Genomic DNA, 22,454 nt, shown 5'->3' with positions numbered 1-22,454 from the left:
CACTTCCACAGTGTTAATAGCATAAAAAATAAATAAATCAGATTTAAACATTCAACATATTTAAAAGCAAAACAAAAACAAAATAACAGATCTGAAGCACAAACGAAAAAATCCCACTGGATCTGTACAAATAATAGACGCCGTACGGTGGGATATGGAGGATATGAAGAAAGAATTTAAATGACTGTGTTCATAGCAAAAGTAAATCTCAGATCTAAAATGTCTTGTTCATATCAATGGGATATGGAGGATTGTAAGAAAGAAATTAAATGAGACATTTTAATGGAATGAGATTGGAAGAAATATTTCAGATAGAATTTCAGTACGGTGAATCCAATTAGGTAACGTGGTTAGTCTAGCTTTCAAATTGACCACTCTAAGATTGCATGGAGCTGGTGCCAAATCCAAGTTCATTTCTTCCCCGTCTTTAGCAGTAATATTTAGAGATTCAAGGAATTCCATCTCTTGTATTGCAACACATAATTCATTTCCATGTTCTGTCTTCACACATCTTATGCCTATTTCAACATTTTGAGCTCTTGCATAAGGACTATTCCACCATGATCTGCTTCCAAAAACTAAAGCTTTTGCAAAGATTTCAAGCATCCAATACCCTCTTGCATTTTCAACCCTTTGAACTTCTCTTATGAGTATTTTCAATTGTAACCCATTTGTCTAAAATTGAAACCAGCTAACAGTGGGGGTTGAAATAGAATTTCATATTGTTAAAAAATGTGACCTTTAAGTGACTTGTTAATGACTTAATGGTTGATAAAATCTTGACCCTTGGATCAAATATTACAAAATCTAAAGGTTAAAAAGTTACTTGTGCATGATGAAAGACATCATCCACTAGTTCACATTAGACAAAGCCCATATACAAAAGCCTTTATTGATAAGTTGGGTATGAAGGTATGGCAATCGGGCGGATCAGGGGTGGTTTGCCCTAACCACCTTTAACTCCTTGCTAAAAATTTGTCCCACCTCCATTCTGTTTTTTTTTTCTTAACATAAATTTTATTCATTTCATTAGCAATAATATGATGATCAATAAATGAGTGACTGTCAATAGAAAAATGGTAAGTTAGCTAAAAATATGACTGCTCCAGCTATTGACATGCTGTTTAATAAACTCGACTGGCTATAGAGGAGGGATTTTGACTTACTTCACGTAAAATTACTCTTCTTAGTAACTCATTATATATTTTATATTTCACCAATCCAATTGTTGAATTATAAGATCTTAAAGAGTAAATCAACTAAACTAACTCTATAGAATTTTTTGACAATTGTGATTATGTAATCAAATAGTTGTCATTTAATGTATTTGTAAAAAGATTTTTATCAAAATGCCAACTTTTAACAACTTTTTTTTTAAAATTATGTTATATATATAGAGGAAGTTTCTATGGTACATATTCAAATTATTTTCTTAGTGTACCTGATTTTGGTCAAGTTACAATTATCTTACTGTACTAGGGAAATTTAATATTTCCAAGACAATGCATTTTATCTAAAATAATCAACTACCAAGCTTGTGAGAATTGAAAAGTGATTTGTGTGAAAGGTGTTTGTATATTTTGTGTATGTCAAGCTAGGTAGGATCACTATTTAAATTCAAGTATCAACAATGAATTGCTCTGTTTTCTCTGCTCTGTGTGCGTGATGTTGCTTCTTCTCCCATACCTCAGTTCCCAACCTGACCGTGCAACCGCATTCAACTCACTGTTGCTGTCGTTCTCGCTCGCCACCTGTTGAGCGCCGAGTTAATACTTGTTTCTGATTCTGCATTGGTTCTTCCAGCTGGTGCAAATTCCCTCAAATCTGGTACAAACTTGTGAGAGTTTTACACACAAGGTATTTGTTGAAATGTCACAGTGAGTTTGTTCATGTTGATTTTGAGAAGAACATGCTACTAATGGCTATAAATTGTTTGCAAGTAGATAAGATAATATTTGTTGATAAATGGGCATACTAGAATTCCATGATGCTATTGAACAATGTTTGGATAAATTCATGTTAAAGTGGATTGAACAATAAATCATGTTTAGTGTCAAAAGCTACAAATCTTGGCTTCAAGTTAGCATTAATTCTATTGGAGTACATCCAAACATGCCAAAATCAATTATACACCTCTGGAATCAATTTCGCCCTAACCATAATTGAAACCAAACATACATCAATCATCTTTACTTCAAAGTGTTTGATAAATGGGCATACTAGAAATCCATGAAGCTATTGTTATGTGGTTGAAATTAAAATTTAGGTGATGTTAATTGAGAATTAGAAATTAATGATATTGTAGGAGTTGTTCATGCTTAGTTTGAATTTCTAAATTATGAGCATTCTGCTTTACTAAATGGGTTGATTTAGTATGTATTTAGATGAAAATTTGGGGCGTAATCCTACTAAATTTGGTTTCAGAATTCATCTTTGGTCATGTATGTTTTGCTCCCAATTAATCTGGCAGTTCAATTTCAAATTGTAGGTGAAAATTATTTTAAGATTTGTGTTTTTTATTTTTATATCTATAATAAATATTATTATTAATTGTAGTTAAATATTTTGCACCCTCTGGTCCACTGTTTCTTCATCTCCCTTCCTGTCACACCAGATTTTTTTCCCTACTGTCTTGTACATATATGCAACCTTATTTTTATTATTATAAATAAAAATAATCATAAAAATTGATTTTGGGAATCTATGTTTCATTTCCAAACCAGAGAAAGGATGCACATTTTACCGAAACTCTTCGACGGCTTTACGCGACGTGTTTGGGTGTATCGCTGTTATACTTCTTCTCCTGGCCTTGCCCTTGCTGATTCATTTTATCTCAATGAAAACACTCCTCTATGCTCAAGGAACCTCGACCCACCTCTCAATTATGTCTATCCAGGTGCTTTATTTTATTTTTTGAATGAATGAATTGCCCTAGCATAATGTAACAATATATGAGTGTGTGTTTTATTGTTTGAGTAAACAATTATTTTGATCCTAAGTGTGAGGCTGTGTCAATATAGTTCTAAATGCATCAATCAAAATTAAAAAAAGAAAAAGCATGCCTTCTGTTAGTAGTTTCGTAGAACAAATTGACTAACGGATGACACATCTAGGACCAAACTAACCAACGAAAGACAAATATGAGGACCAAATTGACTAGCAAAAGATACATGTTTTGTGTTATAATTTGGATACACTCAACGGCTATAGTGACAATGACTTACACATTGAAAGACCGAAATGTCTATTTACTCTATTGTTTTGTGTGAGACTTTTATTGTCTTTTCTATGATATATTTGTTATGCATATATTTTAGTTTTTTTTAACTTATGGTTACTGAAGGAATTAGGTAACACTTTGTATCACTGTCTAGTGTTATGTGCTAAATTTTCTCTCCTACTTCGTTTTACTTTTAAAGTGGAAGATTTTGATCAAGTTGGTGTCATCTTCTGTTGAGTACTATTAACTTTTGTCATTTGAACTCTAATTAGGTCTAGTATTAGTTTATTTTATTGATTTGAGCATGGCTTTTTGTATGCGCCTAAATTTAACAAAATTACAATATGGTTTTGTTTGAGGGATTTTTCTTTCTGATTTCAGATTATGGCATATTTCCATCTGTAAGGATTTAATAGCAACCTGACTTTAAAAAGTCTTCTCTTAATGCTTCAGTTGATCGAATTATGGATTAATTAATAATAGTTGTTAAGTATTCATGTAAGCTTTGCATGGTAATTTTAAGGTATTCGTGTTTCTATACCAAGTTTCAACGTTATGTAGATTAGTATATATATGCAGGAACTGCCATTGAAAGAAGAGATATGATCTGGGAGGGGAAACTGGAACAGCGATCTCCAACTGCCTTTTATGTGCCTAATATGCCTGAACTTAACTCTCAATTGAAGCAACTAATGAAACTGGGAAAAATTTGTGAAGCCAGGGATATGTTTAATAAAATGGCTCACAGAGATGAGATATCATGGACAAATTTAATAGCGGGTTATGTCAATGCCGCAGACTCGAATGAAGCATTGATCTTATTCTCAAATATGTGGGTCGACTCTGGACTTCAAAAGGATCAATTTGTTGTAAGTGTTACCCTCAAGGCTTGTGCACTTGGCATGAATATATATTTTGGAGAATTATTGCATGGATTTTCAGTGAAATCTGGTTTGATAAACTCTGTTTTTGTCAGCAGTGCCCTTGTAGACATGTACATGAAAGTAGGAGAAACAGAACAAGGTCGCAGTGTCTTTGAAAAAATGACAACAAGAAATGTAGTATCATGGACTGCAATTATTGTGGGGCTTGTACATGCTGGTTACCGTTTGGAGGGACTGTTGTACTTTTCTGAAATGTGGAGATCAAAAGTGGGCTATGATTCACATACATTTGCCATTGCTTTAAAGGCATCTGCTGATTCAGGTATGTTGCATCATGGGAAAGCCATACATGCACAAACAATAAAACAAGGGTTCAATGAAACTGCGTTTGTTGTTAATACTCTTGGTACCATGTATAATAAATGTGGAAAACCAGACTATGTAATGCAATTATTTGGAAAAACGAGGATTCCAGATGTAGTTTCATGGACGAACCTTATCACAACTTATGTACAAATGGGTGAAGAAGAACAAGCATTGAATGCATTTAAAAGAATGAGGAAATCCAATGTCAGTCCCAATGAGTATACTTTTGCATCCATAATTTCTGCTTGTGCCAGTCTTGCTGTTTCTGGATGCGGGGAGCAAATACATGGCCATGTATTGCGTCTAGGTTTGGTAGATGCCTTGTCGGTGGCAAATTCCATCATCACTCTTTATTCGAAATGTGGGCTGTTACGGGAAGCTTCATTGGTATTTCATGGTATGAGTAGGAAAGATATTATTTCTTGGAGCACTATAATTTCTGTTTATTCTCAAGGAAATCACGCAAAAGAAGCTTTCAACTATCTATCATGGATGAGAAGGGAAGGACCGAAACCAAATGAATTTGCTCTTGCTAGTGTGCTGAGTGTTTGTGGAAGCATGGCACTTCTGGAGCAAGGTAAGCAGGTGCATGCTCATGCCCTGTGCATTGGTTTAGATCATGAAGCAATGGTTCATAGTGCTCTAATTAGTATGTATTCAAGAAGTGGAAATCTACAAGAGGCTTCAAAAGTTTTTAATGGTATAAACATTAACGATATCATATCATGGACTGCAATGATTAATGGGTATGCGGAACATGGTTACAGCCAAGAGGCTATTAGCTTGTTTGAGAATATTTCCCGTGTTGGTTTAACGCCGGACTATGTGACGTTTATTGGGGTTCTGACTGCTTGTAACCATGCTGGATTGGTTGATCTTGGTTTCTACTACTTAAAGTTAATGACTAATGCATACCGAATCACTCCTTCAAAAGAGCACTACGGTTGCATGATTGATCTTCTATGCAGAGCAGGGCGGTTGAGTGAGGCTGAGCATATGGTACGAAACATGCCATTCCCTTGTGATGATGTTGTATGGTCTACCTTACTCAGAGCATGTAAGGATCATGGTGATGTTGACCGGGGAAGTTGGGCAGCAGAACATATACTTCGCTTGGATCCAAATTCTGCCGGAACTTACATCACTATTGCTAACATATATTCTGCCAGTGGAAGATGGAAGGAAGCGGCACATTTCAGGAAGTTAATGAAGTCAAAAGGAATAATAAAGGAGCCAGGATGGTCTTGGATTAATGTCAATGATCAATTAAATACATTTGTTGCTGGGGATCAATCTCATCCGCTAAGTGAACATATAACAACCATTTTGGAATTACTAAGCATGAGTATAGGAGACGCTAGGCTGGATTTAGGTTCTATTGTAGAAGATGTTGAAGATTAGAAGGTATTGTTTGTTCATTTTTTTTAATAATAATAAAAATAAGTTTGCAGACATGTACATGAAAGTATGAAGGCAAAAAAACTGGTGTCCTAGAAAGGGAGATGGGGAAGGAGAGTGTACCATTGCCTATGATGCACCTCCTCTATACGATGGCAAATGAATATTGTGCAGGATGCAACACCTATGTTACTTGTGCTGTTGTGCAAGTTAGAATTAGTGTGTACCATTGCCTATGATGCACCTCCTCTATACGATGGCAAATGAATATTGTGCAGGATGCAACACCTATGTTACTTGTGCTGTTATGCAACACCTCCTCTTACGTTGAATGTATACTGTACCCTTCTGACCGTAATTTTAGTTGAACTGAAATTTTGGGTAATAGAAGTTTTTACTTCAATGGAGGATGCTGCGAACACCTTTCCGTCATCAAAGAAAAGGGCTTCTGAACAGGAGCTCAGCTGAGACACTCCTCACCACAATGAGGAAGATTCCTGTTACCTTGCTACTGGAACTTTAAAGAGAGACTGTGGTGAGGTTCTGTTATTCTACTCAATCCCATTCCAGATCAATCCATTCACAAACACTCCACTCCACTCCCCTTCAAAACTCCTAAAGATCTCCTTGAGTTGTAGATGTTGACTCTAATGCATGGTTAAGGCTTTGCATATTTATTTATTATTGTCATATTCAGTAAGTTTTGGAGGCACCTGATGTTTGTTTTTATTTCCTTTCGCAGCTCACTGTATTATCTGTTGCAGTTAGAAGATGGCTGGGGAGTATTTAAAACATGATGCAATGGATTTGAGTGGATTTTTGCTTCTATATTGTTCTTTATTGAGATGCTGAAGGAATATTAATACATCCTTAAGAGCAAGGGAAGAACAATGTTGCTGTGTGTGGATTTGCATCACTGAGGTTTGTTCAAACAAATTAGTAGTGCTTTATTCTCCATGGTCGCATTTTTCTGCATGCTACCATCACCTTGGTTTGTTGCTTGTTGTTTGCGCTTCCAAATCTCTCCACTGTGAACCTAGGTACGGAATATCCTTTGCACATGTGTATTTAGCAATTCAGGCAATTTGATATAGTTATCTCATTCTTCATTTGTTTTCATTTTTATTAAACCCGACCATTTTATAATGTTTTGATACTGTATACATAAAGCCTGTTATTGTTTTATAGGATTCAATCGGTCATCACCATTCTTGTGTAGTATATGATCTGGGTATAAATGAGTATTTTTTAAATGAGGTTAGGTTTTATTATGTAATTTGAAAACATTTATTACTGCCTCAAGTGGTGAGGAGCTTGGATTTCCTTTATCAAGGTCCGGGATGATGGAAAAATAGGTGTTGTTAGAGTTTCCTCCCCTTATATGGGTCCATCCAGCTCAACTCGGATTACTTGACAAAAATATAATATGTAATTTTTTTAGTTTTGAGTTCAAAAGTTAAATGATAAGAGATAATGTATTTTATTATGGAACTATCATTGTGTAGTCTTTAATCTATACTTGAAGAAGTTAGCTTAATCAGTTCTTTGGCTTCAATTACCGTCGTTATTGTGTTTCTTCATGTATCTTCACTGATGGCTGACTTGTGATATGCTTTTTTATATTCAGAGTTTAAGGCACAATCCAAAGGGGAGGTTTGAATAGTAAAAATAAGTTTCCAGACATGTACATGAAATTATGAAGAAAAAAAACTGGTGTCCTAGAAAGGGAGATGGGGAAGGAGAGTGTACTATTGACTATGATGCACCTCCTTGATCCAATGGTAAATGAATAGTGTGCAGGATGCAACACCTATGTTACTTGTGCTGTTGTGCATGTTAGAATTATATATAGAGACACACACACTTACAGTCATCCATATAGCTTAGTTTATTCTTACGTTGAATGCATACTGTACCTTCTGACCGTAATTCTTGTTGTTGTGCTGAAATTTCGGGTAATAGAAGTTTTTACTTCAATGGAGGATGCTGAGAACACCTTTCCGTCATCAAAGAAAAGGGCAGCTGAACAGGAGCTTGGCCGAGACACTCCTCATCACTATGAGAAAGATTGCCATTACCTTGCTACTGGAACTTATGGAGAGGCAGTGATGAGGTTCTGTTAACAGTAGTAGTATTCTACTCAATCATTCCAGATCAATCCATCAATCCATTCACAAACACTCTACCCCCCTTCAAAACTCCCAAAGATCTCCTTGAGTTGTAGATGCTGACTATAATGCATGGGTAAGACTTTGAATATTTATTACTGTCCTTGTAAGTAATGGTTTTGGAGGCACTCAATTTTTTCCCTGTATTATCTGTTGCAGTTAGAAGATGGCTGGGGAGTATTTAAAACTTGCAACTCTTCCTAAAGACCAACGATGTTGCTGTGTGTGGATTTGCATCACTGAGGTTTGTTCAAGCAAATTAGTAGTGCTTTGTTCTCCATGGTCGCATTTTTTCTGCTTCCTACCATCACCTCGGTTTGTTGCTTGTTGTTTGTGCTTCCAAATCTCTTCACTGTGAAGCTAGGTACAGAATACCCTTTGCACATGTTGTATATTATACACAACCTAAACTAATAGTTGTTTATTGAAGACGATGTCTCTGATTGTGGCACATGGTCAAGTACAGTAATAATTTACTTATAATTTATAACTTTAAGAGACACTCAATTGATAATGGTCAACCAATTCAGCATATTTGCATTGTTTTGACTTAACATAATTGATGATTTCTTGGTTGCGGAGCTGTCTGAATTCAAATGGCACAATACATGCAGATGGTTCATACAATATAAAAGGGAGTTCGTCCTTGAGAATGGACGATGCGTTGTGGTTGAACACTATCAGTTTCCTTTTTCTACCTTCTGAATAACAAGCCTGGTATGAAGTTTGCATTTGTGGATTACATATGGCAGCAGAGCTCGGAGCCATGATGATGTCTCTTTGCAGCGACTTCCACGTGGTTGTCACTCTCAAGTGAAAGAGTTGATCCTTGAAAGTACATTTCAAATGTAAAGAATCAATGAAGTAGTGAAGACTAATAGTGCCTAATATCAAATGTGAGAGTTAGAAGAACCACTCACAACTTTTTTCCCTCCTTTAAAGGGAGATTATTAGTGCATCTCAAACAACTCGTATTCTTCAATCACTAGTCAAATTGTTTGAGAATGATATCTCAAACTTGTTCAAGTCCCTTACAAGTATCTTATGCACCATTAATGACTCTGCATTCATATGTATATTGTCGTGCAACATTTTCAATGGAGGAATTGTCGAAGCAGCTAAACCAGAAAGGAAAAAAAAATGCAACGAACCAGAAAGGAGTTGTACTAATCTTTAATATATGTTGTCTAGATGCTTGAATGCTTGCTATTTTCCTTGAGGGGGTTCCCAATTTTTTTGTTTTTGTAAACTAAAGTATCTTTCAAATACTACTGTATAGACTAAACCGTAATCCCTCAATAATAACCGATATCTATGTAAAGGATTGATCTCTCAACATATGTTCAAATGCTTAAGAAACACAAATATTTAAAACTCGCATCACACATGACCATCTTGGTAATATTATGAAAATATGAATAATTGTCTTTTTAGTAGACATGTGAAAATGCTTAGTTTTAAAACTTGGTAAAAACTAAGGTATTCCTCAGCGCAACTGCGAAAATTAATCTTGAGATAATTAAAATCCATATACGGTATTGTCCTATCCCAACATTTCCATGTGTCGGCCAAATATTAAATTCTAGATCTTTGAGTAAACACATATACTAATGAACTCAATATCACATGGTGTTTCATTCTAGCATGGTCGTACATTTCCACGATCACTTGATTGATTGAGAAGCCTAAGACATAGTTCATGTTATGTGGAAGGAGATGAATCTTAACTACACCACACGCACACTTTGCATACCTAGTTGTAGTCCCAACCTCTTATTACAAACAATGTTTGATAGTCTTCAAACTTGCAATTTTTTTGATGTAGGCTCATACTAACTTCAAGTCAAACAACTACTACTATGATCACATGAGAATCTATAATGACGCATAAAAATCATGTAGCATTCTAATGTCATGTTAATTCAATATAAATTTGAACATTTTATTTCTCTAAAAATAGTAAAGACATATCCTTTCATTTATATCCATACCTATTGAATTGGTCAATTCAGGGTCAACATGGTAAATGGTAAAAATGAGAAATTTCAGGACCTCTCGTAATGTCCAATAGTTTTGGGATGTAGCGAAGATCTTTGGTCTTTATAATCAGATTGATCACAACATATGCATGACACTCACTGAGAGGTGGCATCTTGAGACAAATAACTTTCATCTTCTTGCTGGTGAGATGAATATACTGCTTAACCACGTCTTAAGGTTGTCTAAAGACAAAGTGATTGATATGGTGAAAGTACAAAAGCTACAAGCTAACATATATTTTCCAATCTGAAAGAGTGTTAAGATAACTTCCCAAACTCATCTGAACGTAACTTCAAAACATAACTTCCCATTTGTAAAAAAAAAATAAAAATTGTTGGAAATGCAGGAAGCTTGTGAGCAATGTAGGGCCTAAAGAGCATTTTCAAACAAAAATGAGATCTCCTTTTGCCACCCTCCTCATTCTGGCGCGCGCCCTCAAATTTACAAAAATACCCCCATTCGTTACTTAAGTAGCGAACACCCCCACCTACCTTTATAACGTTCACTACTTAAGTAGTGGACGCCATTTTTTTAGAAATTCTCATTTTTATAATGTCCGTTACTTAAGTAGCGGAAGGGTAAAAAGGGAAAGACATAGCGCATGTGAGTAACCGGTAAGGTGACAAAAGTAAATCCCAACAAAAATAGCAAATTGGATTATAATCCCAATCCACATATTTTTGAAAAAGCCCAACCCACATATTTTTGAAAAAGCCCAACAAAAATAATCAAAATTTTGATTTCATTCATCGTTAACAAATCATCAAAACCCTAAGACAAAAAAAAAACTAAGAGCGCTCCATCAAATCGTTGCCCTTCAATCGGAGTCGCATAACTCAACTTTACCGCCCGGAATCTCCCGCCGGCCGCCACAAACGGTGTGACAAGGTTTCCTTCCTCTTCTTTTTTTTCGAATTTTCTGCACCGCGATTGTTAAACTTACCCGTTTCTTCAATTGTTTCAATTTTGTTATTTATATGTTTAGAAATTGTAGAATGCTATAATAAATTTATACAATAGTATCATAGTTTTATATAGATGATAATAATCATGATTTTATTAATCTGAGACTGATTTAGATTTAGCTCAAAACAAATTCTTGAAATTTATTTTTGTTGTTAAGATTGTTGTTGAAACTTTGGTAGTTTAGGTAGGAATAATTTGGTGTATGCTGTTTAATTTGTAGATTTCACTTTTTTCTGGTTTTTAATAGGGTTTTTAAGTTGCTATACTTCCCGGTTTGTGTTATTTTGTTTTTAGGTTTAGTTGTCAACGTAACATGAGATTTCTAAGCTGGTTTTTAGGGGCTGTTTGGATAAACTGCTTATTTGCAGCTTAAAGCCCAAGCGCTTATAATGATAATTGTTTATGTAGAAGATTACCTAAGCTATTTTTATAGCAAAAGATAAAATAATGATGAGTTGTTTATATATGCTACAGAGCTTTTTTCATAAGCTATATTGGAGAACTTATGAAGCTAAGGTGAAACAAACTTATGAAAATTGTTGTCCAACACTGTGTATATGGATACAATTGGGATACATTTTAGTTTTTTAATTACTTTATTTTCTGAGTCACTTCAATGGGTGGTGTATATTTATATGATGTAGAAATATGGTTTTAAATTTTTAATGTTTAAATAGCATCACTCTAGTTTTAATCCTTTCATCGTCAATGTCATCTTAATGGGATTTCTGTGTTGATTTTTAGCATGTTCTGGGATATTTTATTATAATGTGTTTGTAACTTTGGTATACTTATACACATGCACGCGTGCACTGACACATACCATCACCCATGTAGCTTAGTGTACTATTACATTGAATGAAATGAATACTGTACTTTCTGAATGCAATTCTTATGGTACTGAAATTTGGGTAAATAGAAGCTCTTTCTGTAAAGGAGGATGCTGGGTTGATATGTTTGAATTAACAAAGTTCTGTGATTTATTATAATGGTTTTTACCATTTTGTTATAGTAGTTGAACATTTAAGTGATCAGTGATCCTATTGGGTTGGGTTCTTGGTTGTGATTGTTATTTTATATTTACATCGTACCGACAAAGTTTAATGTCTGATTTTATGGTTTCCTTGTGAATATCATCTTAATGGGTTTTCTGAGCTGATTTTTAACGTGTTAGGCCTTTCTAGTATGTTTCTGTAACTTTTGGACACGCACACACACACACACACCCCATTACAGTCATCCATATAGCTTAGTTTACTCTTGTGTCTAATGCATACTGTAGTTTCTGACTGCAATTCTTGTTGTATTGAAACTCGTGGAAATAGAAATTCTTTCTGTAATGGCGGATGCTGAGAATGCCCTACAGTCGACAAAGAAAAGGGCTGCTGGACGGGAGCTCACCAAAGACACTCCTATTGACGATGAGGAAGATGACGTTGACCTTGAAGCTGGGACTTTCAAGAAAGCCAGTGATGAGGTTCTGGCAACCAGAAGAATCATCAAAGTAGCACGTCGCCAACATACTAATTCTGCCCCTTCTTCAAACCCTTTCGCTGGAATACGCTTGGCTGCTCCTACTGAATCCAGTGTCAAGCCCATTGAAGCTACTGCTGAAACTGAACCAGAGAAAGCTAAAGACGAAGAAACTAAGCAGCCAGAAAGCAAAACTCTTGAGGTGGAAAACAAATCTACTTCAAATAACGACGCTGCAGAAAAAGACAATGCAGGTAAGGAGCTTGTGGAGAAGGAGAGTGACAACTCTAAGGTAGATAATGAAGAGATTAAGGATGGAAGTAAGATTGAGAATGAGGATAAGAAGGAAGCTACCAATAAGGAGAGTTCCGATGAGATCAACAAAGAACCATCTACGGAAGAAAAAAATACCGAGAACAATGATAAGAACGGAAATAGTGAAAGCAAGGACAAGGAAGATAACAAAGTAAGTGACGAGCCTACTGCTGAAGGTGGTCCTTTCAAATCATTTCAACAGCTTTCGAGTAGTCAAAATGCCTTCACAGGTCTTGCTGGAACTGGATTTTCTTCTTCCTTGTTTTCATTCGGGACTTCAACAAACGATGGGTCTGCTTTAGGCAGTGGTCCTGGTTCTATTTTTGGATTGAAAACTGACCAGCCTTTGGGTCTTGGTTTATCCAACACTGGGAGTTCTGGTTTTGGGTCGTCAGGAGCATCTTCTGTTTCCAAGATTGAAACACTGCAGGAAGTCGTCGTTGAAACTGGCGAAGAAAATGAGGAAGTGGTTTTTAATGCAGATTCAGTGTTGTTTGAATTTGCAGATGGAGGTTGGAAGGAACGTGGAAAGGGTGAGGTGAAGGTGAATGTAACTAGTGGAACAGAAAAGAAGGCCAGAGTTCTTATGAGGTCTAAGGGTAATTACAGATTGATTTTAAATGCACGTCTTTACCCTGAAATGAAGCTCACAAACATGGAGAAGAAAGGTGTTACCTTTGCCTGTGCAACTGAAGGGAAAGCCGGTCTTTCAACATTTGCATTGAAGTTCAAGGATGGATCCATAGTAGAGGATTTTAAGGCTGCTATCACAGCACATAAGGGAGAGGCATCTACAATTGTGAAAACACCAGAAAATTCTCCCAAGGCTTCTGATGTTTGAGCTATATGTCCCACACCCACATCATACCAATTTTCTCACAAAGTCGGTCAGTCATCTTAGCTGTTGTTTTATTGTTATTGTGCCTTTGTATCACGGAGTTAATCATCTTTGAGACTTGTTGTACTTTATTTTGAGTCAAACTTGCAGCAGGTGGTAGAGTTTTAATGTCCTGGATAAATCTTGGATCTATAATACAGAATATTCGATCGTGAAAATTATATACAGTGTTGTTTAAATTTCTGACATTAAGTAGTATGAGTTAAGTTCTTGGATGAACCAACTCCTCAGATGGTTTGCCAAACTGATGATAATAAGTGCATGTTTGTTATAATAACTGGGTTTACTGAAATGCACTAAGCCAATCATATTTCTAATTTCAAAGAAAATTATAATGAGTGCTCTTTTGATTTTTTTAGTATATGATAGTATTGAAGGTTTTGAAATATTAAGTACAATATTTTGGTAAAATAATCCAAATCTATTATCCACATTTCAAACAATTCAACAAACACTTTTTTAGGAAGCTCTTCAGTGTCATTTAAGATGCACACATTCATAAAAATGCTAATTTTGTGTCATTCGAAGATACACAAACAACTATAGTTTTATATAAATGTCCGAGTTGTTGCTTGTGGTGATGAGAATGAGGTTGTTCCAGTTGTTCACATGGTTGCAGATGAACTTGAAGTATACACATAATTTTTATTTATAAGTGTATCTATGAAAACTGTGGTAAAAAGATTCTGGGATAATTAATATATTGGGGATTCCGACCCGCAATAAAAAAAAATTCACACTTGGTGAGTGAATTAGTATGTTACTAGGCTTTTTGAATGTAAGAAAACTTATTATTAAGCTGAATATCCTTCATGCCTTGAATTCGAATTCATAGTCATTCATTTATTTGTGAGTTTCAAATAAACCGTAAGTCTTCAAAAAAAAACTGGGCCAAATGGACCATAAGTCTTAAAAAAAAACTTATAAGTTAAAGGAGAATGTTAACTTGTGCCCTTAAGGGCACATGTTAAGAAGATAAATGTGGAAAAAATTTATTGAACTTGTGGTGTATTCAATTATCTAAACATTAAATTCTTTGTATCATTAAATGCTATATTTCTATTTTTAGGTAGCTTAACATGTGCCCTTAGGGCACAAGTTAACATGACCCTTTATGAGTTTATAGTTTATTATTTTTTCTTCCAATATTATTCTCATCTTAATTGAAAAAATTTTATATTAAACATAATTCTTTTATGTCATTTTATATCTATAAGTTAGTTCAACCGCTAATTTTATAAAAACACTACAAATTTTTTCAACTAATTTATATGCTATAAGCTAAAAACTAGAGTAGTTTATAAACTATCCGCTATAACTTAACGAATCGACTATCCCCTATTTTTTACCAAACATAAATATCTTATAATCAATCCTCAATAAAAATAAAAATAAACCTTGTAGGGTACGTATCAAAACTTTGTGATTCAACTGATGCGTGCGGTGCTTTTTTTCGTGTGACGGAAGCTAGTCACGTGACCGTAGTTGACGAATCACGAGATCCGAAATACAAATTACCCAAATTACCCCTAACTATTCAGATAATTACTTCGCACGTAATAATAATCTTCTATTTTAACTTAACAACTTCTCCCCAAAATCTGAAAACAATCAAATCTAGGGTTTCAGATCCCACAATCCCTCCCTTCAATTTCTCCATTTAGGGTTCCAATTCCCTTCTCCTTTCCCTCGCTTCACAATCTCTTTTTCGTCATTTTCAAATCGATTCAATCATTGATTTTCAATTTCCATCTTTCCATTTTCAAAGTGATTCATCGTTTTTCCGTTGATTATTTGTTAGATTCATCATTAATTTTGATTTTCTTTTTCTCTTTGTTGGTTTTGGGTTTTAGAATTTGGTTGTTAATTTTGTTTTCGGGGTTTTTGATTGGTTGAATTGTTGTTCTAAGGAAACTTCTAGGTTTTTTGTGGGGTTTTTGTTTGGTGTTTGATTATGGCTAATTCTGTTGAAGAAGATGTTGATTACGAGAGTGATCCCAAAGACGAGAGGCGGAGACGCAAGGCTAGTGATGATGAAGAAGAAGAAGATAGAGAAAGAGAAGGTGATAGAGATGATGATGATTCAGTTAAGAGTGAAGATCTTCGTGTTAGGGTTCGTTCTGATGATTCAGATGGTGAAGGTGGTGTTGCTGATTACGATGATGATGATGATGAAAATGAGGAAATTGAAGAGGAAGAAGAATATGAGGAAGTTGAAGTTGAAGAAGAAGAAGAAGAAGAAGAAGAGTATGAGGAAGTTTATGTGGAGAAAGGTGTTGATGGTTCAGTGATTGTGGTTAATGAATCTGTTGGTGATGTTATACCCTCTTTGGGTGAAGATTCTGCTGAGGTCAATACTGAGGAGAAAAAGGAGAATGAACCATTTGCTGTTCCCACTGCTGGTGCATTTTACATGCATGATGATCGTTTCAGGGACAATTCCGGTGCCCGCCAAAGGTATCTTTCTTCATCATAATTGTAATGCTTTTTAGCAAATAGTATACCTTAGGAATCTGTTTAAAATATGATTGTATATTTAGTGTTAGTTTGACTTGGAATATTGTAGCTTAGTTCATAGAATGTGTTGTTTTCTATGTAACATTGACACTTTAGATTGAAGGTCACATGTGATTACATTCAATTATTTTAGTGTTATGGTAGTTTGAGCCTCATAGGTATTATTTTTTATTTTTAATCTTTTAACTCTGTCTTTTGAAAGGCGGATGCATGGTGGAAGGAGATTGTGGGAGTCCAAAGATGACAAGAAATGGGGACATGATAAATTTGAGGAAATTTCAGTGCAGGATAGGCGCTATGACGAGGTAATGATCCTTAAAGTGCTTTGTGATCACACATTCCTTTTTAGTTAAATTTCATTTAGTTTAAGACTCTTTTTTAATGCCGACGTGTGTATGAAATTTAGAGGAGGAGACCTTCTAGGGGTAATTTTCGAGGGCGAGGTAGAGCTCGTGGTGGCACAGATCGTGGGGGACATGTTCGAGGAAATAGGAGAGAATATAATGACAGAGAATATAACAACAGAGAATTTAACAACAGAGAATATAACGATGGTAGCAATCAAAATCAGGTGCCTAAGGTTGTTGTGAAAGGAAGAGGGCCACGAAGGTATGAGCCTACTAACAGAAGGAATGGTCCAGCTCCTCAGGTGCAAAATAAACAGTAAGTACAAGATGCATTTTGCAGTATTTCTGGTGACACAATGTCTATAATGTAGATGATTTCTTATAAGTTTTGTTTTGTTTTCGAAGATCTGGAAAATCTCAGGAGAAAACCTCACATGTTAGTTCAGAGAGAGTTTCCAAACCAGCATCCAATGCAGAATCTGACCCTGTGCCTGCTAAGAAAAACTCAATTTCTTCAAATTTGAACTATGCATCCCCACCATTTTATCCATCAGGCTCTTCAAACAAAGAAATTAATCTGGCACAAAAACAGGATGTACAAATTGGCAGCACCAGCAGGAATATTCGCCCTGGTATGAATGAGGGTTTTCCAGTCCAACAAAACAATGCAATTCATCGGGGAAAGAATGTTGTGGATTCCATCAGCATGGATAAGTTGTATATTGATGAGTCTGTCGGCCCATCTGTTGGAAAGCCTTTGAACAATGTTCCTTTGGCACCATCTGGGCATGCTTCTCAGTCTCCTTTTCCCCGGCCTGCTGGGCCTGGGAGAGGTGCACCAATCCCATTACAGATGAATTATCCACATGCTCCCTCACATAATCAAGCAAATAAAGTTTCTCCAATGCAAATGCAAGCTATTCAGAGAAGTTCTGTACCGGGGCGGACTTCAACGTCTGCGCAAGCTGCTGCTCCACAGACTGGCCATCGACCTGGTAGTGGATCTCAGTCTTCATCTCCTCCAAAAAGATCTGTGTCAATTAATTCACTGGATTCTGGAGACTTGGATGCCTCCTCGGAATCAGGTAAAGCCAAAGGAGCATTGGTTGGGAAGGGAAGAGGAGCTCCCCAGGGTGCTGGAAGGGGACCTTTTGTTTATGGTGGGGCACAGGTAATGGGGGCTGCTGGAAATATGGCCATCAGTCAAGGAGACCCGAACTTCCCTGCCTTCTTGCCAGGTTCGTAAATATATATATTATTCTAAGTTATGGAAATTATGGATCCTGTCTAGTTAGGACAACTTCTGATGTTGGAATGCAATTTTATTCTGCTATTGTCATTCTAAGTGTTAACATTGTTGTCCTTTGAAAATCATTTAATTTAATGATGTAATATTATTTGATGTTAATTTTTTGACTAAATTATTTGATGTTAATTTAATCACAATGATAAGTAATGTTATTTGCTGTTCTAAGATGTATACAATTTGTTTTTTAAATTTTTTTAAATAAAAAAAATTGTGTTCAAGAGTGTGGTGTAAGAAAGATTGGTGAAGCTTGTGATTCTCTTCTTCAACTAAGTTAGTAATTATTTTATATCTAAAAGTATGTACTGGTATTTTAATTAAGAATTAGATGCTTTTTAAACAATTTTTCAATTGAGTTTGTTGTACCCTTGATGTGTTTTTGTTTTTTAACTTATATTGTTAGTATTATAATAATAGCATTTTTGTTGGACTAGTTTGTCAAACAAATGTATTACAGAACACTATATTTAAGTATTAAAATATGGATAATAGGTTCGTTTTTGGATATAGCGCCTCACATGTAAGGGTTAGTATATACATTGAAGTTCTAATATACTTTGATTTAGGTTTGGGTCCTGGATTTTTTTCCGCCGAATACAAGTTTGTTGATTACAGAACACTATATTTAAGTTAATAAAAGTATGGATAATAGGTTTGTTTTTGGATATAGCGCCCCACATGTAAGGGTTAGTATATACATTGAAGTTCTAATATACTTTGTTGATAGGAACCTAGGATACTGCAGTACTAAACTCAATTTTGTTGTTCTTGTAGAACAAGACTAATAAGTTATTTTTATTCCTTTGCGCTTGCAATTGATTTTTCTATTTTTAATTTGGTTTTGGTTGGATGCAGTCATGCAATTTGGGGGCCAGCATCCGGCTGGTATGGGAGTTCCTGCTGTTGGCATGGCATTCCCTGGATATGTTCCTGGAAAATCAGAAATGACATGGTACAGATATATCTTATGAGTTATTCTTTTACTTAAAATAGGAAAATCTTAAATTCTAAACTTAGTAATTGTCTCATCTGTGTTTAGGCTACCAGTCTTGGCTGGTGCTGCAGGGGCTTTAGGGGCTCAATACTGTTCACCATACCTTACTGTTGACGGTGCTTACGGTCGACAACCAGGACAGACCTCTGCAATTGATTCTTCAAGGTTGGTCAAGTTTTTATGGCATATATATAAATTTATCTCAGTTTCATTTTCAATATTGCAACATCTTATTGGTAGATTCTTGATTTCTATCTTAACTTTCGTTTTGTTATCAAACCTTTGCAGCAAGGAAAATAATGTGAATAAAGCTAATAATAATGAATTGAAGCCACCACAAAAATCTGGTAAATATATTTCATTCCCTTTGATAGTTTCACAATTTGCCTCTTGTTACATTATTGTGATTTGTGACTTATTTGTCTGTAGATCTGGTAAACGACGAGTATGGACAAAGACAGAATAAACCTCGCAGGCAAGTTGGCTTGCAAAACCATCATTTAATAGTTTAGTTACTGTTAAGTATTAGGTAACTCATTTCAATGAATGTTGGTTAATTTCTCTATGCAGATATTCGGAGATGAATTTTGGTCAGTGAAGTTTAATATAGGATGCAGCTTGTTTGAAATAAGCAGATAAAGGTTTGTTATTTCCAACATAATAAGTATTGGTTTTTTGTTTGTAGTATTGTTGCAATTTTCTGAGTTTTGGTAATTTTGTTATGCAGGCCTTACTCTAGGCCCTTTGTTCTCCAGCTTTTGATCTGGAGCACTTTGGGCTGCAATAAATTTCAAGAATATTTTAGGTAGCTACTGAAAAACTTGTATTCTTTAGAATGTTTTGTAGTGATTGTCTAATTGAGAAGAGACTTTGCCTTTCAACAAAAATATTATGATGATTTTGCTTGTACTCATACATCTGACTCTTTCCCCCCCTTTCTTTCCCTTCCCTAATTTTGCCCTTGCAGTTACATAACACTTGCTCAAATGCTGTTCCCTATTGCTGAAGTTACCGCAGTTTGACGTGTGGGAGTTGCTTGTTTAATTACGCGGTAAGAATGATTATAATGATAGAGGGTAACAGTAATTAATTAATAATTACGAGGTAATTATTATAAGTGTCTATGTGCTGTGTCTGGTGTTCCTGTATATGTTAGCGCCTCATTGAACACATTTTTTATCAAATATACTCTGATGCTTGTAGAAATCCAATTGAGCGTCATAAAGTGTGTTCCATGGTGGTGTTGCTAGTATTTCTAGAATAGAGATTGGTTACTCGGTACCCTTATGGATCGATCTTTTGAAATAACAAACAATTTCTTGCTTCTTTTCAGGTTTTTCCTCGTGAACTATGAATATATAGAAAAAAGTAATCATAATGATTGTGAAGCAGCTCATGTAATAGGTTTCCTTTGTTCCATTTGGTTTCTGACCTTTGTTCTTTGATTAAGACTTACTTTATAAGCTTTGGTGATATTTGAACTGGATTGTTTTGTTTTCAAAATTTTCACATATATTTGGATTATATAGTTTGGTATTGTGCCATCTTATTTTTTTTGTGATTCACTGTTACTTATATATGAGAAAACAATTTGATGGATATGTCTAAGACTATTGTATGGTGGCAACTTAGGCCATTGATATTATTAAGAGTTAATTGATTATGGCTTGATAATGTAAAATGGTATTCAATTATATATCATCTCTATAAATATTAATATGGGTGAGATATTTATATGGTGAGATATGGTTGAAGGTATTTTGTATGCTTTTCCAACCTTGCTAGTATATAGTAATTGAACTTTTATTTCATTTGCTAACCAACACTATTTGGAAGTTTTTTTTCCAAATTTTGGGACACATCCTTTATTCTCATTCTTCTCCACCACCATTAATCACCAGCCATTGTGTGCACCACCACCCTAAGGCTCTGTTTTGAAATTTTGAGAAGGGAAGAGAGAGGAGGAGGGCTTTGAGTTTGTGTGGTGGGAAGTAGAGGGGAAAAAATAGAGAAATCTTTCACATGTTTGAAAGTATTTTTTGAAAGAATAATAAATAGAAGCTTATGATTAATATATTTTCAATTTTAAAGTATATTTTTTTAAATAATTATTAAGAGTATTATAACAATATAAATTAATTTTAGAGAATTTATCCAAGCCTTTGAAAAGTCTTCGTAATCTTTCTCTAATAAATTATATAAATAGTAATTTTAATTTGGTTTTTGGTGCTAAATTGTTAATTGATGAAGCTAAGTAGGAAGAACAATGTCAAGTTCAACAAGGATGTGGGTGATGTCATTCATTTGTTTTGTACCCATTTTCTGGGTGGTTAATGAAAACATTCACATGAATTTTGGTCCCTATATATAATAATACTAGGTTGTTAAATCGAGATTGAGAGATTAAAAGTTTAAATTTGATATTTTAGAGGCTTAAATATGATTTTGGTCTTTACAAATATAATTTATTTATTTGGATTTTGGTCCCTTTTTTTTTTGACACATGTAATTTTGGTCCTTTTAAAAATGATGTTTTTGATTTTTACCTTTGTTAAATTATATAATTTTTTTAAAAAAGTTCTTGAGTTGAATTTTTAGCTAATGTGGCAAAATTACTTGATATGGCACATGACAACTTGGAAGTATTGTGACGTAAGAATGTTTAGTGTTGGATGGAAGGCTAGGTTGTCTACCACAACTTTGAAATTACTTTCAAACATAATATTGGTCCACCCTACGGCTGAGATTTTGCGTGCACACACACACAGAGGCATATATATATATATATATATATATATATATATATATTTGTTCCTGCAGCAACAAAGATGCCGTTTGAGTTACAGATACTTCAACCCGTATGGCCTGTAGTTTGAGAAAAACTCGCATTGACATTGCATTTCCACCAACAGTCGCGAGGACGTTGCCACTGCAGCAACACTGCCTTGTGTGTCTGCTTTCATTGCAGTACCCTTCGCCGTGTCTTTAAATCCATTCCACACCCAATTGTTCCTGTTATTCCATATACACCAAGCGATCATTGGGACTGATCCTGCAACATCAACGATTTCATTTATGCATATATCAAGAAATACATATTTCACATTATAATTCTGCAGCAATCTTTGTTCGATAACACTACTCAGCCCAGCTTCGTTCCACACCTGTTTAGTGTTTCATAAATATTGGTTTGATGGATTTTCCCATTTGGGTTTGAAGAACTTGGATTTTATTAATATTTCACAAATATGGGTTTGATGAATTTTTGTTGGTGATAACTGATAAAGGAGGAGTTTTAAGTTGAAAATGAACTTAGATGGTTGAAAGTGTCTTAGAGGGAGTTGGGAAGATGAAAGTGGGACATTTTTAATTGTTTTAAACATCAATATAGGTTGAAGGATGAAGAATTAATGTTGAATTTTTGTGAAAAGAATAATAATGATAAATTCTTCAACACAGGATATGTATAGGTACATCTGATAAGGTGTATACTTTCTTAAGTGTTTTTTCCTTCACAAAATACTCCTAAAACTCAAGCAACTACTCTCAGACTCGGTCATGC

General features: G+C 35.0%; 3 protein-coding genes across 12 annotated transcripts; all 3 read left to right on the top strand.

Annotated features, from left to right (window-relative positions):
* The first annotated feature begins 894 nt into the window (after positions 1–894).
* On the top strand, positions 895–9,357 carry LOC123921611 (putative pentatricopeptide repeat-containing protein At3g47840). 7 transcript variants are annotated; one of them, XM_045974232.1, is made up of 8 exons: positions 1,448–1,857; positions 2,724–2,896; positions 3,800–5,874; positions 6,611–6,908; positions 7,496–7,649; positions 7,831–8,112; positions 8,196–8,280; positions 8,651–9,357. In XM_045974232.1, the coding sequence occupies exons 2-3, from the start codon at positions 2,731–2,733 to the stop codon at positions 5,869–5,871; spliced, it is 2,238 nt and encodes a 745-aa protein (XP_045830188.1). In that variant the 5' UTR covers positions 1,448–1,857; positions 2,724–2,730; the 3' UTR covers positions 5,872–5,874; positions 6,611–6,908; positions 7,496–7,649; positions 7,831–8,112; positions 8,196–8,280; positions 8,651–9,357. The 7 variants fall into 7 exon arrangements, with proteins under 7 accessions (XP_045830184.1, XP_045830186.1, XP_045830188.1 ...); XM_045974229.1 differs by having other exon boundaries at positions 8,196–8,400; XM_045974234.1 differs by lacking the exon at positions 7,496–7,649 and adding an exon at positions 6,257–6,403.
* A 1,411-nt stretch (positions 9,358–10,768) lies between these two features.
* On the top strand, positions 10,769–13,907 carry LOC123921613 (nuclear pore complex protein NUP50A). Of its 2 annotated transcripts, none has more exons than XM_045974236.1 (2): positions 10,769–10,954; positions 12,368–13,907. In XM_045974236.1, exon 2 carries the CDS (start codon positions 12,382–12,384, stop codon positions 13,669–13,671), a length of 1,290 nt encoding a protein of 429 aa, XP_045830192.1. In that variant the 5' UTR covers positions 10,769–10,954; positions 12,368–12,381; the 3' UTR covers positions 13,672–13,907. The 2 variants fall into 2 exon arrangements, with proteins under 2 accessions (XP_045830192.1, XP_045830191.1); XM_045974235.1 differs by having other exon boundaries at positions 10,815–10,964.
* Positions 13,908–15,267: 1,360 nt separating this feature from the next.
* Positions 15,268–20,493, top strand: LOC123921609 (protein MLN51 homolog). 3 transcript variants are annotated; one of them, XM_045974227.1, is made up of 12 exons: positions 15,268–16,185; positions 16,448–16,550; positions 16,652–16,908; positions 16,998–17,830; positions 18,754–18,850; positions 18,938–19,057; positions 19,181–19,239; positions 19,322–19,367; positions 19,463–19,533; positions 19,620–19,697; positions 19,860–19,943; positions 20,226–20,493. In XM_045974227.1, exons 1-9 carry the CDS (start codon positions 15,683–15,685, stop codon positions 19,488–19,490), a joined length of 2,046 nt encoding a protein of 681 aa, XP_045830183.1. In that variant the 5' UTR covers positions 15,268–15,682; the 3' UTR covers positions 19,491–19,533; positions 19,620–19,697; positions 19,860–19,943; positions 20,226–20,493. The 3 variants fall into 3 exon arrangements, with proteins under 3 accessions (XP_045830183.1, XP_045830182.1, XP_045830181.1); XM_045974226.1 differs by having other exon boundaries at positions 15,307–16,185; positions 19,463–19,697; XM_045974225.1 differs by having other exon boundaries at positions 15,310–16,185; positions 19,322–19,533.
* The last annotated feature ends 1,961 nt before the right edge of the window (positions 20,494–22,454 follow it).

This window comes from Trifolium pratense, linkage group LG4, assembly GCF_020283565.1.
Source record: "Trifolium pratense cultivar HEN17-A07 linkage group LG4, ARS_RC_1.1, whole genome shotgun sequence".
Taxonomy (NCBI): Eukaryota; Viridiplantae; Streptophyta; class Magnoliopsida; order Fabales; family Fabaceae; genus Trifolium; species Trifolium pratense.
This window is presented reverse-complemented; position numbering and strand designations above follow the sequence as displayed.